We start from the raw sequence: 17,467 nt of genomic DNA on the forward strand, positions 1-17,467 counted from the left end.
TTTGCCTCTCCCTGTGGCTGCCTTTAAAAACGATTTATATTTGGCTTTCAGATTCTGTTTTCCCTTTATAAAGATATCTCAGTAGTTTTGTTTGAGGAGACTTTAAACAAATAAAATGGAGTCAAGTTCATTTCAAGAGAGTTAGTACTATCCGGTCCTGGTGGTGCATGCTTTTAATCCCAGCATTTGGGAGCCTGAGACCGGAGGATTGCAGTTTGTGGCCAGCCTCAGCTACTTAGTTAAGCCCTGTGCAACTCAGTGAGACCCTGTAACCAAGTCATACATTTTGGGCATAACAAAAGCTTGCCCAGGAGATAGTGTACGGGCCTACACCTGCATCTGGTCAGGGGCAGATAGAAAGACTATTGATTAAGCAGGATGGGAGATAATAAACCCTTATAAAAACTGTTCTGAGCTGGGCGTGGTGGCACACGCTTGTAATCCCAGCATTCTGGAGGCTGAGAGACTGGAGGATCAGTTCACGGACAGCCTCAGCTACTTAGTGAGCCCCTCTGCAACTCAGTGAGACCCTATTTCAGAATAAAGAATGAAAATTAGGGCAAGGGGTGTAGCTCGGTGGTTGAATGCCCCTGGGTTCCATCTCCAGACGCCCCCACCCCCCAAAAAAAAACTGTTCTGTGTTCAAAAACTTCAGTGTCTTAATTTCCATGCACTCCACTGTGCCTCTCTCCTTTCTGATGCAGTGCTTTATAGTACTGTCCCTTCTTTCTACCCTTGTAATAATAAAATTTGCTTGAGCTTGCAAAGAAAGAAAGAAAGAAAGGAAGGAAGGAAGAGAGAGAGAAAGAAAGAAAGGCAAAATATAGAAATATAGGAGGGCTGGGCATGTAGCTTGGAGGTAGAATGCCCCTGGGTTTCATCCCCAGTACCGCAAAAAAAGAAAAAGAAAAAAAGAAGGTTATTACTCATACTTATTAATTACTTTGGGTGTGTGGAGCCAAACCTTCCCTGCTGACAGCCACACTCTGGGGACACAGGACCCCCGCCCAGGGAGCAGCTGGGACATGACCTTTCTGACCACTTGGTGCTGGTCAGCAGCTGGCCAGGAGGAAGCACGCATCTCTTTCTGACATGGCCAGAACCACCCTGAGTGCTGTTGTGTCCGCTGGCTGGCGGCTCAGTCATGCCAGGAATGCAAAATGTCAGGCTGGGCAGGATGAGTAAGAAAAAGAATTCTGACACGTGTGAGGAGCAGCCAAGGCAGCCTGGGGGATAAATCGCTGCCTCTTGCTCAGGGTAGTCTCCTGCTGATGGGAGCCAGCTTGGCTTCTGGGCTCTTGGTGGTTTCCAAGAAGCCAAGAAAACAATAAACCTATCTTGCTTCTGAGTAGCAGTTCAGATTTAATAGTTAGGCCTCTGAGAACAGCTCTTTGGCTTGAGTGCAGAGAAGGGTCGTTTCTAAGTAAAGGAGACCGGCAAGCTCCTCTCCACCCAAGCCTAACATCCCAGGGAAGGGGCCTCCATTACCCAGGGCCACTGCGGTGTGTCCTGACCTCATCTGAGCATGAAGGAAGAGGCTTGGCTTCAGGCAGAAATACAGGCCAGAGGGAGCCAGCGGCAGGGCTGCCCTGCGGTACTTCCTGGGCACCTGGCCACTGGTGGAGGTTATAAGACTAGCCGGCCTTGCACTGCAGGCTGCCGGCATGGGTGTCCACAGTGGCCCCTTTGCAGTGGAGGTAGGAGCCCAGTGCAGGGCCCTACCAGGTCCAAGTCATGGTCATTACTCCCTGCCTGTGATGACCTTGACACTGCCATCTCTGTTGATGATTCCGTGTATGTGTGTGTGTTTGTGTGTGTGTGTGTGCACGTGCATGAGAGAGAGAGAGAGAGAGAGAGAGAGAGAGAGAGTCGTCCACAAGTGACTGCCTTTTGGATTCCCCCAGTTTGTCAGTGTCCCCACCACTCCTCCACACAGCATGGTGTTCAATGCTCTGTTTTCTTCCTCCACTAGTTGTGAACGGGCCTCCTGTCTCTGTTACAAGCCCGTTGTTTGGAAGACATTTAGTTTTAGTCATTTAGAGTAAGGAGACACTAACCTCTCCTCGCCCCCTCTTTCTCTCTCATTCTCCTAAGGATCACTTAGCTTTGACCCTGTATTCTAACTCTAAAACAAAAGGTCGTGGATCTTCTGTGTGTGTGTGTGTCGGTGTGTGTGTCAATGTGTGTGTGTCTGTGTGTGTTTCTGTGTGTCTGTGTGTCTGTGTGTGTGTCTGTGTGTCTGTGTCTGTGTGTGTGTCTGTGTATGTCTTTCTGTGTGTGTCTATGTGTGTGTCTGTGTGTGTCTGTGTCTGTGTGTGTCTGTGTGTGTGTCTGTGTGTGTCTGTCTGTGTGTGTCTGTGTGTGTGTCTCTGTGTGTGTCTGTCTGTGTGTGTGTGTCTGTGTGTGTCTGTGTGTCTGTGTGTGTGTCTGTGTGTGTGTCTGTGTGTATGTCTGTGTGTGTGTGTATCTGTGTGTGTGTGTGTGTGTTACTGGTGGTGGAATTGGACCCAGGGGGATTCTACCACTAGCTACTTCCCCAAACTTTTCTATATTTTATTTTGAAACAGGGTCTCACTAAATTACTATGCCCCGGCCTTGAACCTGCGATCCTCCTGTCTCAGCCTGTGAGGTCTAGGATTACAGGTGTGCACCACTGTGCTGGCTCCAGTTTTATTTTATTTTATTTTTAAATGGTTCGGCCTTTAACCTAAGTTAGCAAAGGGACTTCAGTCACGCTAACTAGTTGTTTACCCAGGGAATGCCACAATCCTTCTCTTCAGGGCTTGATTTAGGAATTTGTGAACGAGCAGATTCTCTGTTAAAATGATCCCAGGAGAATCTCCACACCACGTGGGCTCCCCAGGCAGGAAGCAGGCCCCTCCCTGCCCTGCACTGTCTGGAGCCCCGAGGCTGGCCATGGGCCGGGTGGCCATCAGCCCCTCTGCACTCGGCTCCAGTGCTGTTGACAGCAGTCCTGAGGGGACATCGGGGCTGCTCCACACGGCAAACACACCTGCCTGTACTGTGGAGGGAGCTCGTTGGCACATCCATCCTGACTTGTGTGTCTGTCAGCCTGCAGATTCTAGAAGGCCCCTCAAATTCAGACCACCATCACAGAAGGGGGAGGTCTTCCTGCTACTCCTCGAAGCTCTTCCGCTCTTTGGTCCCAAATAAATGTACCATGTAAATACTGCCAGCCTGCAGCTCCCTCATGGCTGACCGCGTACATTTCTGCAGGATCTGTATTAATCTGAGGAAGTTCTCCAGCGGAGGATTTGGGCGACCCTAGGAGAGGAGGGCCTTGCCCCAAGCTACCACAGAGATGAGGTGAAGTTGTCAGCAGGTGACTGAGAAGAAGGCGGTGCCACCCCAGTAGCAGGCCTTGGTGCTTTGAGTCCCCCTGTGGGAAGGAAGCTGTTTTTTAATTCATGCTGCTCAGAAACTGACAGCTTCTGGGGACAGTGCTTAATTAAGCCCTTTTTGTGTGCAAATCAATGCTCTGAAGGAGCAAAGAAAGAGAAAGAAAGAAAAAAAAAAAAAAGACAGCAAAAACTCCTTTTTGGAGGGCTCAGGCAGCCAAGGTCCCTGGCCCTGGCTTCTGTCCCCACTCGCGTTGGGTGTCAGAGGTGGCTGACGCCTTTCGCCTTAGGTCTACTGTGAATCACAGGAAGGGCCACAGGAAGGCCCACAGGAAGGGCCACAACAGTCAGGTCAGGGCACAGGGAGCCTTTCTTTGCTGCCCCTGGCGAGTGAAGGAACTTAGACATTTTGGACAGATCGCGGGGCTGGTTGTGGTGCTGGTTTGGAGGATGCATGCGGTGCTGGCTGCCTAGAAAAGATGTGTAAGATAGTTTCCCGGAAGGAAAACTAAAGCAGGGTTGGAGAGAGATTTGATTCCACGTGATGTGGAGAAGGCAGTGAACCGGGTGTCACCTCCCAGGCCTCCAGCAGGTATAAGGGGAGCAGAGAGAAGCAGTCAGGGCCCTGAGCCCAGCATGCGCCCTGACTCTGAGGAATGGAGGTTGTTGTGGGTGCGGGGTGCTGAGAGGAGCAGGCTGTCAGGCAGCTGCCCTGCCTTGGCCATTCACGGCCCGTGGGTGTGTGTTTACTCCAGCAGAGCAGAGTCAAAGGCTTCACTTCTGCGTCTTCCTCCAGCTCTGAAATAGCAGCTTCAGGTTCACAGAGGCGTCTGTGTTTACATAGAAAGGGACTTGGCGGCTTCCCTCTTGGAAGCTGGACAGAGGTTTGCTGGACTGTGCGGCTAGAAAGGACACTTTCGCCACCTGGTGACCAAACAGTAACAGTGACATTGGGAGGCTGCCTGGACCCTGGACCAGGTGGGGAGGCCTCGGGCCACTTGGTTGTTACTCTGAGCTCATCAGAATAATCCTGCCAAAGAGTCAGAAGGAGCACACGACTCAGATGTGGAAGGCTAGAGCTAGTTGTCTTTAGGCTTAGATGTGATGTTTCTTTTAGTTGTGTGTGTGTTTCCCCATCTCCTATCTGCAGATGGCTGAAAACATTTGTGCTTAGCAGTTTAAACTTTCTAACTCTGTCAGGACATCCCAGTCTTTGGGGCCATTGGGAGCCTCCTTATTTTGATAAATACTCAGTTTTAGGAGTCCTCCTCTCTGAAGGCATCTCTCACCTTTTGCACATCCGCAGCTGCAGTGTCGTCATGGTGATGTGAAGGATGTCATGGTGATGGGAAGGATACCTTGTCCTGTGTCATCTCTTGCTTCTTGTGTGGCCCTTGCAGAAGCAGCCCACCATGCCGGGGTACCACAGGCTGTGTTTTCCTGGGGCCATGGCCCTAGTCCCCATGTCTGTGGACATGGTCCTCTTTCCAATCGGGGTACTGGGGTCTTTACTCTCTGAAGCTTTGTCTGCTAGGTTCTGCAGTCCAGCAGAGGATGGGCAGTATCTTTGGAGACAGATCAGAAAAAAGTAGGTGAACCAGATTTTCAGGCTGCTCTATGTGTTCATGTTAATCCTATTTTGGTCACTGAAGAATCAATTAAATAAGATTGGAAAAATTAATGCCACTTTTCTACTGGTGACAGGAATGGCGAAATGGCAAAATAAAAAGTTTATTTTGTGCTGGACAGTTTTATTTGAAAAAGAGCTACACTGCAGCCTATTAATTCACACTTCTCTTTCTTCTCTGTCTTTAATCCCATCTATGAAAGCATTAGCAATTATTTGGAAAATAGTTCTGAGATTTCCATGCCCCCATTTGTCTGTTCTTGAGTTAGCATCCACTATCAGCCTGGAATTCTTCCCCAGCCACCAAGAACCAGTGTGTTTTATAGCAGTGAGATTTTATGACATCTGCCCTTGAAGTTTGCAGTGACAATCTCCAAATGGAAAGTATGGTGGTGGTCAGAATTTGGGTGAAAGGATTGTTCACACAGAGATCTCTAACTCCCCTTCCAGGCCAGCGATTTTTCCTGGCAGTATAGAATAAGAAGGTGTGTTATGCTGAATTTGAGAAGAGTAGGTTGCATTCCTGAATAGGCGGGAATTCTGATGGGTATTGGGGTACAGTAAACCATGCACACAGGGAGAAAGAGAAAGAAGTGTTTGGAAAATAATTTCTATTTCCCACAATGGAAAGAGGTTCAGGACAAGAGGGGGTATAGCTAAGTGGTAGAGCATTTGACTGCAGATTCAAGACATGGAACAGAGTAGGATTAAACTCTAGCCAGCTTTCCTCAGTATTCCGAATACTCATGGCTATGAAGGTGATTATCTTATAAAATTAAGAAAGGCAAAACTTCTTATGCCTAATAATGCCTGGTTTCATTACTACAGTAGATATATATGCAATAAAATACAAAGCTCTGTATATTTTACTTATGTAGGATTGTTAATCCCAATCTCTCTACTATTTCCCATCACATGGGAACATGTGTTGAAGGCCTGTTCCCTACTGCAGCAGTGGGAAGTCTTCAAGAGGTAGGGACTAAGCTGGGTGCAGTGGCGCACGCTTGTATCCCAGCATTTGGGAGGCTGAGACAGAAGGATTGAAGTTCATGGCCAGCCTCAGCTACTTGCTGAGGCCCTTTGCAACTAAGTGAGACCCTGTTTCAAAATAAAGAATAAAAAAATAGGACTGGGGGTGGAGCTTGGAGGTAGAATACCTCTGAGTTCCATCCCAGGCACCAAAAATAAAAAAATAAAAAAATAAAAAAGAGGTGGAAACTAGCAGGAGTTGGTTAGGTCGGATGGTAGCCCTCAGTTTGTGTGTGAAGCACTTGACTTAAACCATTTTATTTTCCACAGGTCTCATTTTACATTTAAGAATTGTTTTATGTGTAAACTCTACCCACTCCTACTTAGTTGTTCAGAAGTAGACTTAAAATGTATTGTATAACCTTTGCTGTTCATGTGCAGATGGTATGGACCTGTATAGAATTGCTGAGCATAGTTATAAAGGTCTAACTAACGATGACCAATTCTCCATTAGTTACCATTGAGTCAATAACTTGTTCTGATGAGCATTCTTGCAGATAGAATCTAAAAGACTGGCCATGTAACTAAGAGGAAAGAAGATTTATTTTCTTACAGTTTGGGGTTCAGTCCATGTGAGACTGGGGGCCACAGATCTCAGAAAATGGCGGCAGGAAGCCGATAGAGGGAAAGCACCTGGGCTGTGCTCGCTCCTTACATTATGGAGGCCAGAAGCAACAGAGTAAGTAGGGAAAGGAGGAACCACTTACACAATCCCCAAGGCCTCCCTGCAGGGACCCACCTCCACCCACACCCTACTTGCCTGGTTCACCACCAAGATAAATCCATTCCAAGGATCCACTGCAATGGATTTATCCATGGCTGAGCTTACCACCTTCATGACTCAGTGACCTCAGCTCCCAACATTAATAAAAGAGCTCATTTTATATCTAACTATAACATATCTTTAAGCTGTGCTGTCCATGTTGTAGACATAGTTGTTTTTCTGAAAATAAAATATTCCCCAACATGTCTGTTCTGGTGTTTCGCTTCAGATTTGAGGCATGGTTCTTAGATCCATTTTAAAGAATGGCTGTATGTAATCAACGTGGTAACTGTAAAATCCACTAAAATGATTGAAATAGAGAGCCGCCGGCTGAAAGAGTGCGTGCGGGGGCCAGGTCAGACTCCACTCTTTAATCTTCATCACCACCCTCAAACATCATTACTGTTCTCAGCTTCCCCCCAAGAGCAAAGAATGAGCCCTAGGACTGGAAGGAGCAGACTGTCTCAACTTTCACTCCCAGTGGGGAGAAGCCAGATCCTTTCACCCAGCATGGTTTCCGACTGCTTCTTGGTGCCCTGAGGCACTGAGCAGAGCCCATTGTTGGCATGGTGGGCGCCCAAGCTCTGTCGGGCCCAGGGCTGTAAGAAGGGCTGGCCTGCAGCCATCAGAGTCACCTGCCACTTCCCTGGGCGACTGCCAGCTGGAACTCAGAGTCACCTTCCAAATGTGACATTGTGAGGCGGGTCGTGGCCACTGTTCCTGTGCTGGCACTCAGCTCACCCGGGCACTGGACTTTGCATATGTTGTTATTGTTGTTTTAACTTAGATACATTCTCTACACTATATAAGGCATAGACGCAAGCCCAAGCGGAGGCGTAATGGAAGGGATTACTCTGTCCAGTCATGTTAGCATTGGCTTCCTGGAGGAGGATATGGATTGGCTGGCTCTGTGACAAAGAGGAGTTTATCGAATGAAGTTTTACTTGGGCACATACCAGCATAGGAAATAGACATGTTTAGGGGTCATTTTTAAATGATGGAGCTGTGCATAGAGCATGGCAGCACAGCCAAGCACAGCAGAGGCCGGGTGGACTGAGCTCAATGGATCGTTCTTGCTGAGCTTTGTAGACAAGGCCCAGGCATTATTTTGTCTCATAGGTCAGAGCAGGCCTGCGTGGCCTTGAATGGCAGAGCCCAGTCAGTGACCAGGGCCCAACACGCATGGCCAAGGGGCCCATCAGGTGATCTGAGCCCAGCCTGCAGGCGGGTTTCCCTGGGAGGCTGGGATCGGGGCTCCCCAGGACCTCAGGCTGTACTGTCTTGCAGGAGACAGACATCTGCACGATGAAGGCAGAGTTCTGTTACATGGCCTGGAACCAGGGCAGGGGCAATGGAGCCGTTATCAGATGAGAAGCTCTGACTTCTCTGGACCAGTAGGAGAGCTTTACCCTGGTGAGACTAGCGGAGGCATGGCCAATGTCTTTGAGAACCAGCAGAGCTGTGACCTCTGCTGTCAGGCTTCCTACTGCAGGAACTGGGCAGCCTGGCCAGAGTGAGCGTGAATCGGAGCCCCATGGGAGCCTGAGAAAGTAGACTGGGGCAGACGTGAGGCCCGAGAGCATCGTACTCATGGTGACCCTGATTCTGAGAAGGAAACAAATCTCCACGTAGTTGAATCAAGCTTCCTCATTATTATTTAAGACACATTTTTGATAAAACCACAAAACCTTTAAAGGAATATCACAGCAAGATGTGCTCCTACTTTTGAGACCCGAGATCCAGGGCCTAGTGCAGCAAAATTGTGGCTCCAGGGTGGTAAAGAAGATTCCTTCACAGACCAGGCTCCCTGCTGGCTTTGCCAGGATGTACTCCCCCACACCATGCAGAAACAGCTTCACTGGGCCAGGGCCTCCTGCTGAGGTTCCTGGGGCCTCCTGGCTTGCAGTTGCATGCTTTGCTCTGGGTCCTGCTGTTCTCCTGGCCTCTGGACACAGAGCCCACATCTCTTAGGTGCTCTGTACTCCCTCCCAGGAGACCAGGCTGGGGAAGGGGTGGGTGGGTGCCACCTTGTGCTGCTTCTGAGAAAAGATAAAGATCCGGACACCACCCCCTCTTGCTGGCGCTGCCGCCTTCTGCAGGCATGGCCTCCCCTGCCCTGGGTAGCCTGGCCTGGCTCTCAAACTCTAATCCACACCATCTGGGCTCTGATGTGCAATAACCTGGGTCTGACAGCTCAAGGTCCCTTTGAAAACTCGGGATCTTTCTCTCCTCCTGCTTGCAGCATACATCTGCCCTTGAGACCAAGGTGCCACAGTCTAACCTGGAGACATGATAGGAGACAGACGGAGGGGGGAGAGCAAAAAGAGTAGCATTAGTCATGGTAGCAAAACCCCAAAAGCCTTATGGTGCCAAAAGTGTGTCTCAAAATCACACCTTTCTCTTATTTTAATATATATATATATATATTTACTTCTAAGACTGCATTGCAAAATTGGTCAATATTTTGTCCTGGGCTACTCTAAAAGTTTCTAACACCCCTCTCACACTGTTAGATTGATCATCTAGACAAAAGGTCAGTAAGGATGCCTCAGACCTAAAGAACACCATCAACCAAATGAACCTATTAGACACATAGAGAATATTCTACCCAATGACAGCAGAGTTCACATTTTTCTCAGCTGCTCATTCTCCAAAATAGATCACATCCTGGGCCACAAGTGATCACTAGCAAATTCAAAAAATGTGACATACTTCCCCGTGTCTTTTTAGACCATAATGGAATGAAACTAAAAATAAACTATAAGAAGACCCAGAGAAACCAAATAAACCTGTGGAGACTTACAAAAGTTCTCTTTCTTGCATTTTTTTGGCCAAGTACACACACACACACACACACACACACACACACACACACACACACCTAAATCCTGACTATGGTCAAGATGAAAAATAGATATATTTAAGTCCAAATCGAACTTCTGCTTCATGCATTAACCAGCCATTGATGGAGAGTTGGGTTTTCCATGTTTGCCTTGAATAGACCGAGGAAGTGTCTGCCAGCATCCCTATGTCCTTTCCCTCTTTCCCTCGTGGGTGCTTTGGGTGCCATGTGATGGTGCACACAAGTCAAACAGGGTCTCCCTGCCCCTGGGCAGACAGGAAGCAGCTCAGCACACTAGCCCAGCCATGCTCGTTCCCTTTCCAAGTGCAAATCTCCACTTCATTTTCTGAGTCTGATGGTCTCTGTGCTATTTCTGCATTGTCCTGGATCAAACCGGATCAGAAACCACCCCAGGTTTCCGGAAGTTGAATGATCCTCTTTACACCCTGCATGCACCACTGGGGAGAGCATGGTTGGTTCTGTGCGAGTTCCCAGATATGTCTGTTGTGCTTGACTTGAGTGCCTTCCAAAAGTAGTGTTTGAGCCAAGATGCTGGAGAGTCCAGTGGCAGATTGGGGCCCAGTATCTAGAAAGACATGGCAACACTGGCTGACAGGAAGGGCTGACCCGAGGCACCTTGGAGAAGAGAGGGACCATCAGAATCATAGCTGTGAGCCCTGGAGTCTAAGCATCCGCTTCCTAAGGAGAAGTCACCTCTGAGTCTCAGCTTCCTCCTCTGCAAACAGGACTGAGAAGTGTAGCCAGGCTATTTTAGCATTACTATAAAAGTTCAAAGACTGTATTCTCCAGCTCCTGGCAGCAGTCCCACTTCCCCCTCCTCTTATCCTGTGTCTGTTCTAGTGTGTTCTTAACCGGACACCTGAAGAATGTTCCACAGCAGGCTAGGAGACGACTTGGCAGGGCTCTGGAAGTGAGATTTATCTATGTGAGGAGTGGCTGAGCTAGAAATTGATAGCAGATTATTTGATGGATGTTTTTAAAAACCAGAAACATTTCCGCAAAAGAAATTAACAAAGAAACATAGTCACAGCCAGGTGCCACGGCACACACCTGTCATCCCAGTACTTTAGGGGGAGGATCACAGGTTCCTTGCCACCTTTGACAACTTAGTGAGACCCTGTTTCAAAATAAGCAGTAAAATAAAGCTAAGGGTATAGCTGTAGGGTAGAACTAGAACACCCCTGGGTTCAATCACCAGTACCAAGAAAGGGAAAAGAAAAGAAAAAGAAGCATACCAGTATATCATGAAAACCCCGAGGCTCTCTGGTTGCAGCTAAGAGGGAGGATGGGTCCCCACGGCCCTACCCCACCATGAGCAATTGCACCCATGACCACCTGGTTAACACCCAGGGAGCCCTTGTTCGCACTTGGAAAACCATTGGCCACATCACTTGTGTTAACATTTCTAACACCCATGGGTGTGTTTGCAGAAAGCTTAGAGAAATCAAACATGGCTCTGTAGGGTGAGGCTCGTGGGAGGCATGACCCTGACCCATGGGCTTGTGTTTCAGGTGTCTCCCTGCGAGAGGTGCCGCTGCGAAGCCAACGGGGAAGTACTGTGCACGGTGTCGGCGTGCCCCCAGACCGAGTGTGTGGACCCCGTGTACGAGCCTGATCAGTGCTGTCCCATCTGCAAGAATGGTAGGTGGGGTGGCCGTGGTGATGGTGCACCCCGGTCCATGCCCTGCATCATCGCCATCACCGTGGAGGCAGCATGTGTGGACATATGAGTTTGAAGAGGTGTGCAAATTCACACACACACACACACACACACACACACACACACACACGTAACCCATAGGCCAGAGTAACGATAGGAGTTGCTGTGTATCAAGGTGTGCTCTGTGTTGGTGTCGGCCCCATTTTTATGGATGCTAAGAAGTTCTTTAGGGAGAAATTCAATTTCCACCATCAAGAAGGGTCACTCATTTTTTTTTTTAACTTTGTTTGTTCTTGCAAAGCTGTTTTTCTCCTTCCAAGACAAATCAAATAATGCTGGTTGGGTTCATTTGCTTTCTATTACCCAGTGAATTAAACTCAGAACATCATAGGATATTTTTTTCAGAAGCACATTAGGCCAAGAGAGAGCGAGCCTGTCTTATTCTCAGTGAGGTCCAGTGGTAGATCAAGTCATACCTGCTTTATGAAAAGAGAAGGCAGAGCATCCTTCACCCTAACTGGTCAAGGGAGAGTTACTTCATTCTGAATATTAACGATTATTTCATACTAGAGATCCTGAGCCCAGTTCTGGGTATTGTTCTCCTTGAGTGTATTTGATGAGAGTGGGAATGGACCTGAGATTCATGGCTGGAGGGAGAGATTTGACAAAGAGTCTGGAGTAGAAGAGAGTCGAGTCAGGACATACAATCCCGGTCTTCAGAACCTGGCAAGAGAGACTGGACTTCCTAGATAACTCCCCCCAAAGCCTATGCCACTGAGATTCCTCAAGGGACATTATAAGATTAACTTGTGCGTTCTCAGCCTGTTCACTTTGGGTTGCTGGTCTGAGGCTTGATGCCTGAGATTCGGGCTCTGATGAGTGTCAGGCAAGCAATGAGTGAATGGTAGACCCAGGCATTAGTGGTGTACCTGGCAATTTCATGAGTCTGAGCCATGAGCTACCATAGAAGCCTTTGACCAGGTACCCACATACATCAAGATTTCACCGCAACAGATTGGAACACACCTGAAATACAGAAATAAAAGAGGAAATGGAGTTTCCATTGAAGATGGATAGTCCAATATGCAAAGCAGGATCAGTGTATTAGGAATACAGTAATCATGGAAGTTTGGTCTGTTCATCCCTCTCAATCAAAGTGGAGAGTGTCCCTGGAAGAATGTTGTGGTGTGTTTCATGTATTAGTTATGAAGAAGCCATGAGGTATGATTCCATTAGATGAGAATGATGAAGCCTTTGAGCTTGGAGTACATTATTCTAAAAATGATGTTGAAACCCCACCATAAGGTAGAAGGGGATCAATATGGTTTCCTTTGCTAATGTGAATGAGGAATGGGGTTGGAGAAAGAGAAGCAGGTAGAGAGGCCAGCAGAGTCTCTGGTTGGGGCTAGAGCGTGGCCTGACACCAACACAGTGAGGAGTCAGCAGCGCCCGGGACTGTCCAGAGCCAGCCAAGGCTGTCTTCACACGTAGGTCTCTGCTTGGTGAGATGGTGCTGGAGAATAACCTCTCACTTAGCCCATAGATTTTAAACCACTAGCCCAGTAAGTGGTTTAAAATCTGGTGGCTGAGCTGGGCGCAGTGGCGCACACTTGTAACCCCAGCATTTGGGAGGCTGAGACAGATGGATTGTGGTTTGCGGACAGCCTCAGCTACTTAGGCCCTTTGCAATTCAGTGAGACCCTGTTTCAAAATAAAGAATAAAAAACAGGACTGGGTGTATAGCTCGGAGGTAGAATGGCCCTAAGTTCCAACCCCAGTACTGCAAAAAAAAAAAAAAAAAAAAAAAATCTGGTGGCATCTTAACTACCTAAGATAGCCCACCTGTGTCTTGTGAATTATGATTAGAAGCAATGTTATGTGCATGCATTAATATATCACAGTAGTGATCACTAATTTTTAATAGTAATAAGTCCCAATTTAAAATGTTTCAGCACGAGATAATCACGAGACCTGGTTGGGGTGATTACAATAAGTGGAAAGTCAGGATTTCAGTCCCTGGGCACGTCTTTGGAAAAGTTGAAGGCGTTGTAAACAATTAACACACTCGTCTCTACTCACCTGTCGGTGACACTTTGCTCTGTTTGCTTAATCATTTCCTTTCTCTGTCTTTGTCCCCCTCATGAGCCAGTTCTGCGAATACACACACCCAGCATCATTATTACAGTTTCTCATTTGTTCTTTTCCACAATATGCCCAGAGGAACCTCAACTTACCCTGTCACTACCATGAAACCTACCGACCGAGCAAAGGTCAAGACTTCTTGACGCTGCTTCTTGCTCCTAGGATTTTCCCCATGTGGAGAATAGACTCAGAGAATGACGCTTTAGGAGACATTTGAATTAATTCTTTGTCATGCGTGAATATATCGGAATTTATAAAGTTTTAAAGTCATTTGATTCTGTTTGCATTCAACATTTTTGTCACTGAAGATATAATTTTATTTTTTAAGTAGGCAAGACGTGTTCAAAAGTAAAAGCTCTTTAAATAATGCATGCTCAAAGATTCCATGTGCTTTATTATTGAACTGATAGTTTAGGAAGAGAGTAGGTAACAGTTTGCCATGATACTTCTAAATGTCCACTCTTCACCTCTATCCTTGAAGAGACAATATGGGTTAAAGAGATAATGTAGGTTAGATGAGGCATGGTTTTTGTGATGACACATTAGAGATTTAGAAGGATGAATATGTTTCTTAAAGCAGAATTATATTTCAGAAAACTTTAGGAAATTTGAACCAATTATATAAAAACATCAGAAACTTCTAATTTTCAGGGCTATGGGAAAAATAAATAGAAATGTGTCTAATTATGTATGTATTTTAAGTTTTAGAGATGGCTTTGAGCCATCTCTAGTAGGTGTTCTGACCTTGACAGGGCAAATCGGGTGTAGAATTCTAAGTAAAAGAGACTTACTTGGGAAATGAAAGGTGTTTTTTATCAAAAATTAAGGCTCTGTTGTAAGGGACTGAGGTTAATGAATAATTCACAGCAGTTGAGTCCTGCCTTCCCATACTCGAAAATGCTGTTTTTGTAAGAAAAGAGTGTGTCAGATATACTGCAGATTAGAGGACATCAAAAATAGATGTTTTATATGGAATTAAGTGCTAGGCTAGACTTAGCTTGGATGAACTATGAAGGTTTTAACTCTTGGTCTCGGCAGGCCTGCCCTTCCTCCCCACACTGACACGTCTTGACCTAGAGCATAAAATAGCTCTTTCTCTCAACAGAAAGAAAATTGCAGTTCAGTTATGAGCTGCCAGACTCACTTGCATCAAAGGAGCAAAAGTTTGAAACCAAGAATGTCTTGAATATAAATAAATGATCACAAATCAAATACAGTTTAATATATTCACTTTGTTGACTTGTGCAGATCAATCTCCTGAGGTTTTTCTTTTGATAAAATGGATGTTTTGTGGCGCTCTTTTGTTTTATTTTCTTATATTGACTCTCAGGAACTCAGGCTTTCTCTGGTGATGGGTGGACTTCAGAAGTTCACAGCACCCTTTCCATTTAAGCCCTGTGGTCTTAGACATGCTTGTTAGCAGGAAGTAGGCTTGAAGTGCCCCTAGTGATCCAAAGACCTCCCTTGTGCAGGTATACAGTGAGCTCACTTTATGGATACTGAAGGAGGCAGCTAATAAAAAGAAGGATGTCAGTGTTAAAGTACAGGGCCCTTGTTGGAATTAGCTATAGTCCTTGAAGGTAGAATATGGTACCCTAAAGGGGGATATGATGTATATCAAAGGCAGGAAAGCTACAGATATAAAGATTGTATTTCTCCCTGAGGTCTCAGTTCTACTTGATGATAGCTTTTGAGGGTTTATTTTCCTAAGAAAATAAAATCAGATTTTTGTAGAGAAATGAAAAAAAATTCATGAAATTGATAAAATGAACACTGAGATCTCAAATGATTAGATGTACTCTTCATAGAAAATATGTGAGATACACTCACTGACAATAATATAGCAGTCTTGTTTCTTTGTTTTCCAGTTTGTTTGTTTATCCAGCTTTTTCAAAATCATAGTGACCCAAATACCCAGCAAGCAAGACTGATTGGGTTCATGGTTTTAGAGGTACAGCCCACAGTCAGCCAACTCCAAGGCATACATGCATCATGGCAGCAGAGGGTGGTGGGAGAAAGTCAAGCTCAATTCAGTGTCAGCCAGAAGCAGAGAAAGAGAGAGGAAGGAGTCGGGGTGTATATAGTCTCCAAGGCCACTTCCCTGTGCACACAGAAACACCACAGAAGTCAAAGGCTTCACATAGATTTGCTGACCCCCCAGCCTCTTTGTGAATTGTGTAGATGTCCGACTCTCCACTCACACCCCTTCAGTCGCTTTTGATACCTCTTCCCCCTCTCAACATCTCCCATGTAGGCTCTTAGGGCTCAGCTACCCAGGACCTGGAATTGCTGGGACCTCCGAGGCCGGGATCGGAGCCTGCCAAGGGGTTAGGCCGGTGCCGGGGCCAGCGGCCAACATCGGAGCCTTCAGTGAGGCAAGGCTGCTACTGAGGCCTCTGAGGCCGGGATCAGAGCCTGCCTTGAGGTTACGGTGCTGGGGCCACCGAGGCCGGGATCAGAGCCAGATGAGGGGTTAGGCAGGGGTCGGGGCCAAGGAGACCAGAATTGGGGCCTCCCATGAGGCAAGGCCGCTGCTTGAGCCAGCAAGGTCTGGATCAGTCCACCGGGTAGCCAGGCTACTACTTGGGCCGTCAAGAGTGGGATTGGTACTTGCAATGCGGCATGCACAGAGAAAAATCGCAGAAAATAGAACCAGATGCTTCCCCTAATCAGCAATAACTAGGAGAAAAGGGGCAACAGGAAGAGGTCGAGCTATATAGAAAGGGCCCTATAGTGAAGCAATTAAGGTGACCAATCAGAGGGTATGGAATAGGGGAGGATGGAGCCTCTTTAAAACGCAGGAGGTACATAAACAAATGTATCAAAGTTAATCACCAAACAAGCATGGGATCAAGGGAGGGGGAGGGAATGGGATGGGGACTGGATGAGGGCTAATTGGATGATGTGTGCTTGTATATCCTCTCAAGTCTTGTATTCCAATGTGATGTATGATTACAATGCACCAATAAAAATAAATTTAAAAAAAAAAGAAGAAAATGCAGGAGGAATGGAAACCAGGAGGCTCCTCCTATGGAGACAACAGGATCCCTCCTCTAGGTGTCGCTCTGCAGGATGCACATCCTGCTCCTTCAATACAGTGGCTCCCTCAGCATATCAGAATCATCCCTTTAGAGTTCAAAGAGACAGACTGCTGGGGCTTCCCAGAGTTCCTGATCCAGTGGCCTTGTCTGGGGCCAGAGAATCTCACTTGCAGGATGCTCAGAGGTGTTTCTGAGGTTGCTGGTTTGGAGACCACCCTGCAGGACCAGTGCTGTTTAGCACCCATTTCTCCACAGTTTTCTTGGCTATTTCCTCCCAGTTAGATTTTTAGGAGAAAGAACAGAGATATGTAAGGCTTTAAACACAGAGTGGGAGCGTGTTGAGTTAAATGCATCTCCAAATGTGTTAATTATGTTTGGGTTTTTTTTTTTCCCTAGGCGTGGGTTCCCAAAGTATGCAATATCGCCCACCCTCTGTATTTTATACTGTTGTAATGAAATATAGACACATAAAAATGCAAATTTGTCACTGCATCTTTCTGCTTGTTCACTTAAAGAGGGTAGATTTCCAGAAGGTAGCTGAGTAAATTTTTTTTTTCTGAAAAGAGAGTAGTAAACCAAGTAAGTTTGGGAATCTTTGTTAAAAACACTCAAATTTGTAGAAATATAGAACATGCAATAATACTTTAAAATTTAAAAATATCAGGACAGAGAGAAAATGAAAACTGAATGGCAAATTAATTTGAAAAAAGATGTTCTCTCCTCTGTAGAGCTAGTTATTAAAGGTGAGCATAAAATTTGACTATCAGCTTTCTGGCAGCCAAAACAAAACAAAAAACTCTAATGACTAGTAATAAATATCAGCTGCAAAGAGAATCACACAGTTATGCTTTTCTTAGTTGCTGAGGACTGGGAAAAATTACTTCCTACTGAATAGTTCCCTAAAGACAAGTACATAAATAAAATAAAAAATAATTAAAAGATCTATTCAACTTCTTCAATTAGCATTTCTCAACACAAGTCAA

General features: G+C 46.3%; 1 protein-coding gene across 1 annotated transcript in view; it reads left to right on the forward strand.

Annotated features, from left to right (window-relative positions):
* The window catches only part of VWC2 (von Willebrand factor C domain containing 2), a gene marked incomplete at both ends in the record, with an annotated part of 93,354 nt that overhangs the window by 10,487 nt on the left and 65,400 nt on the right, over nt 1-17,467 (forward strand). Inside the window, one exon of the mRNA XM_080701536.1 lies at nt 11,153-11,282. Coding sequence (XP_080557662.1) covers nt 11,153-11,282 — 130 coding nt within the window. The remainder of the gene's footprint in view (nt 1-11,152; nt 11,283-17,467) is intronic.

The sequence above is a fragment of the Muscardinus avellanarius genome (assembly GCF_963383645.1).
Source record: "Muscardinus avellanarius genome assembly, chromosome: 9".
Lineage (NCBI taxonomy): Eukaryota > Metazoa > Chordata > Mammalia > Rodentia > Gliridae > Muscardinus > Muscardinus avellanarius.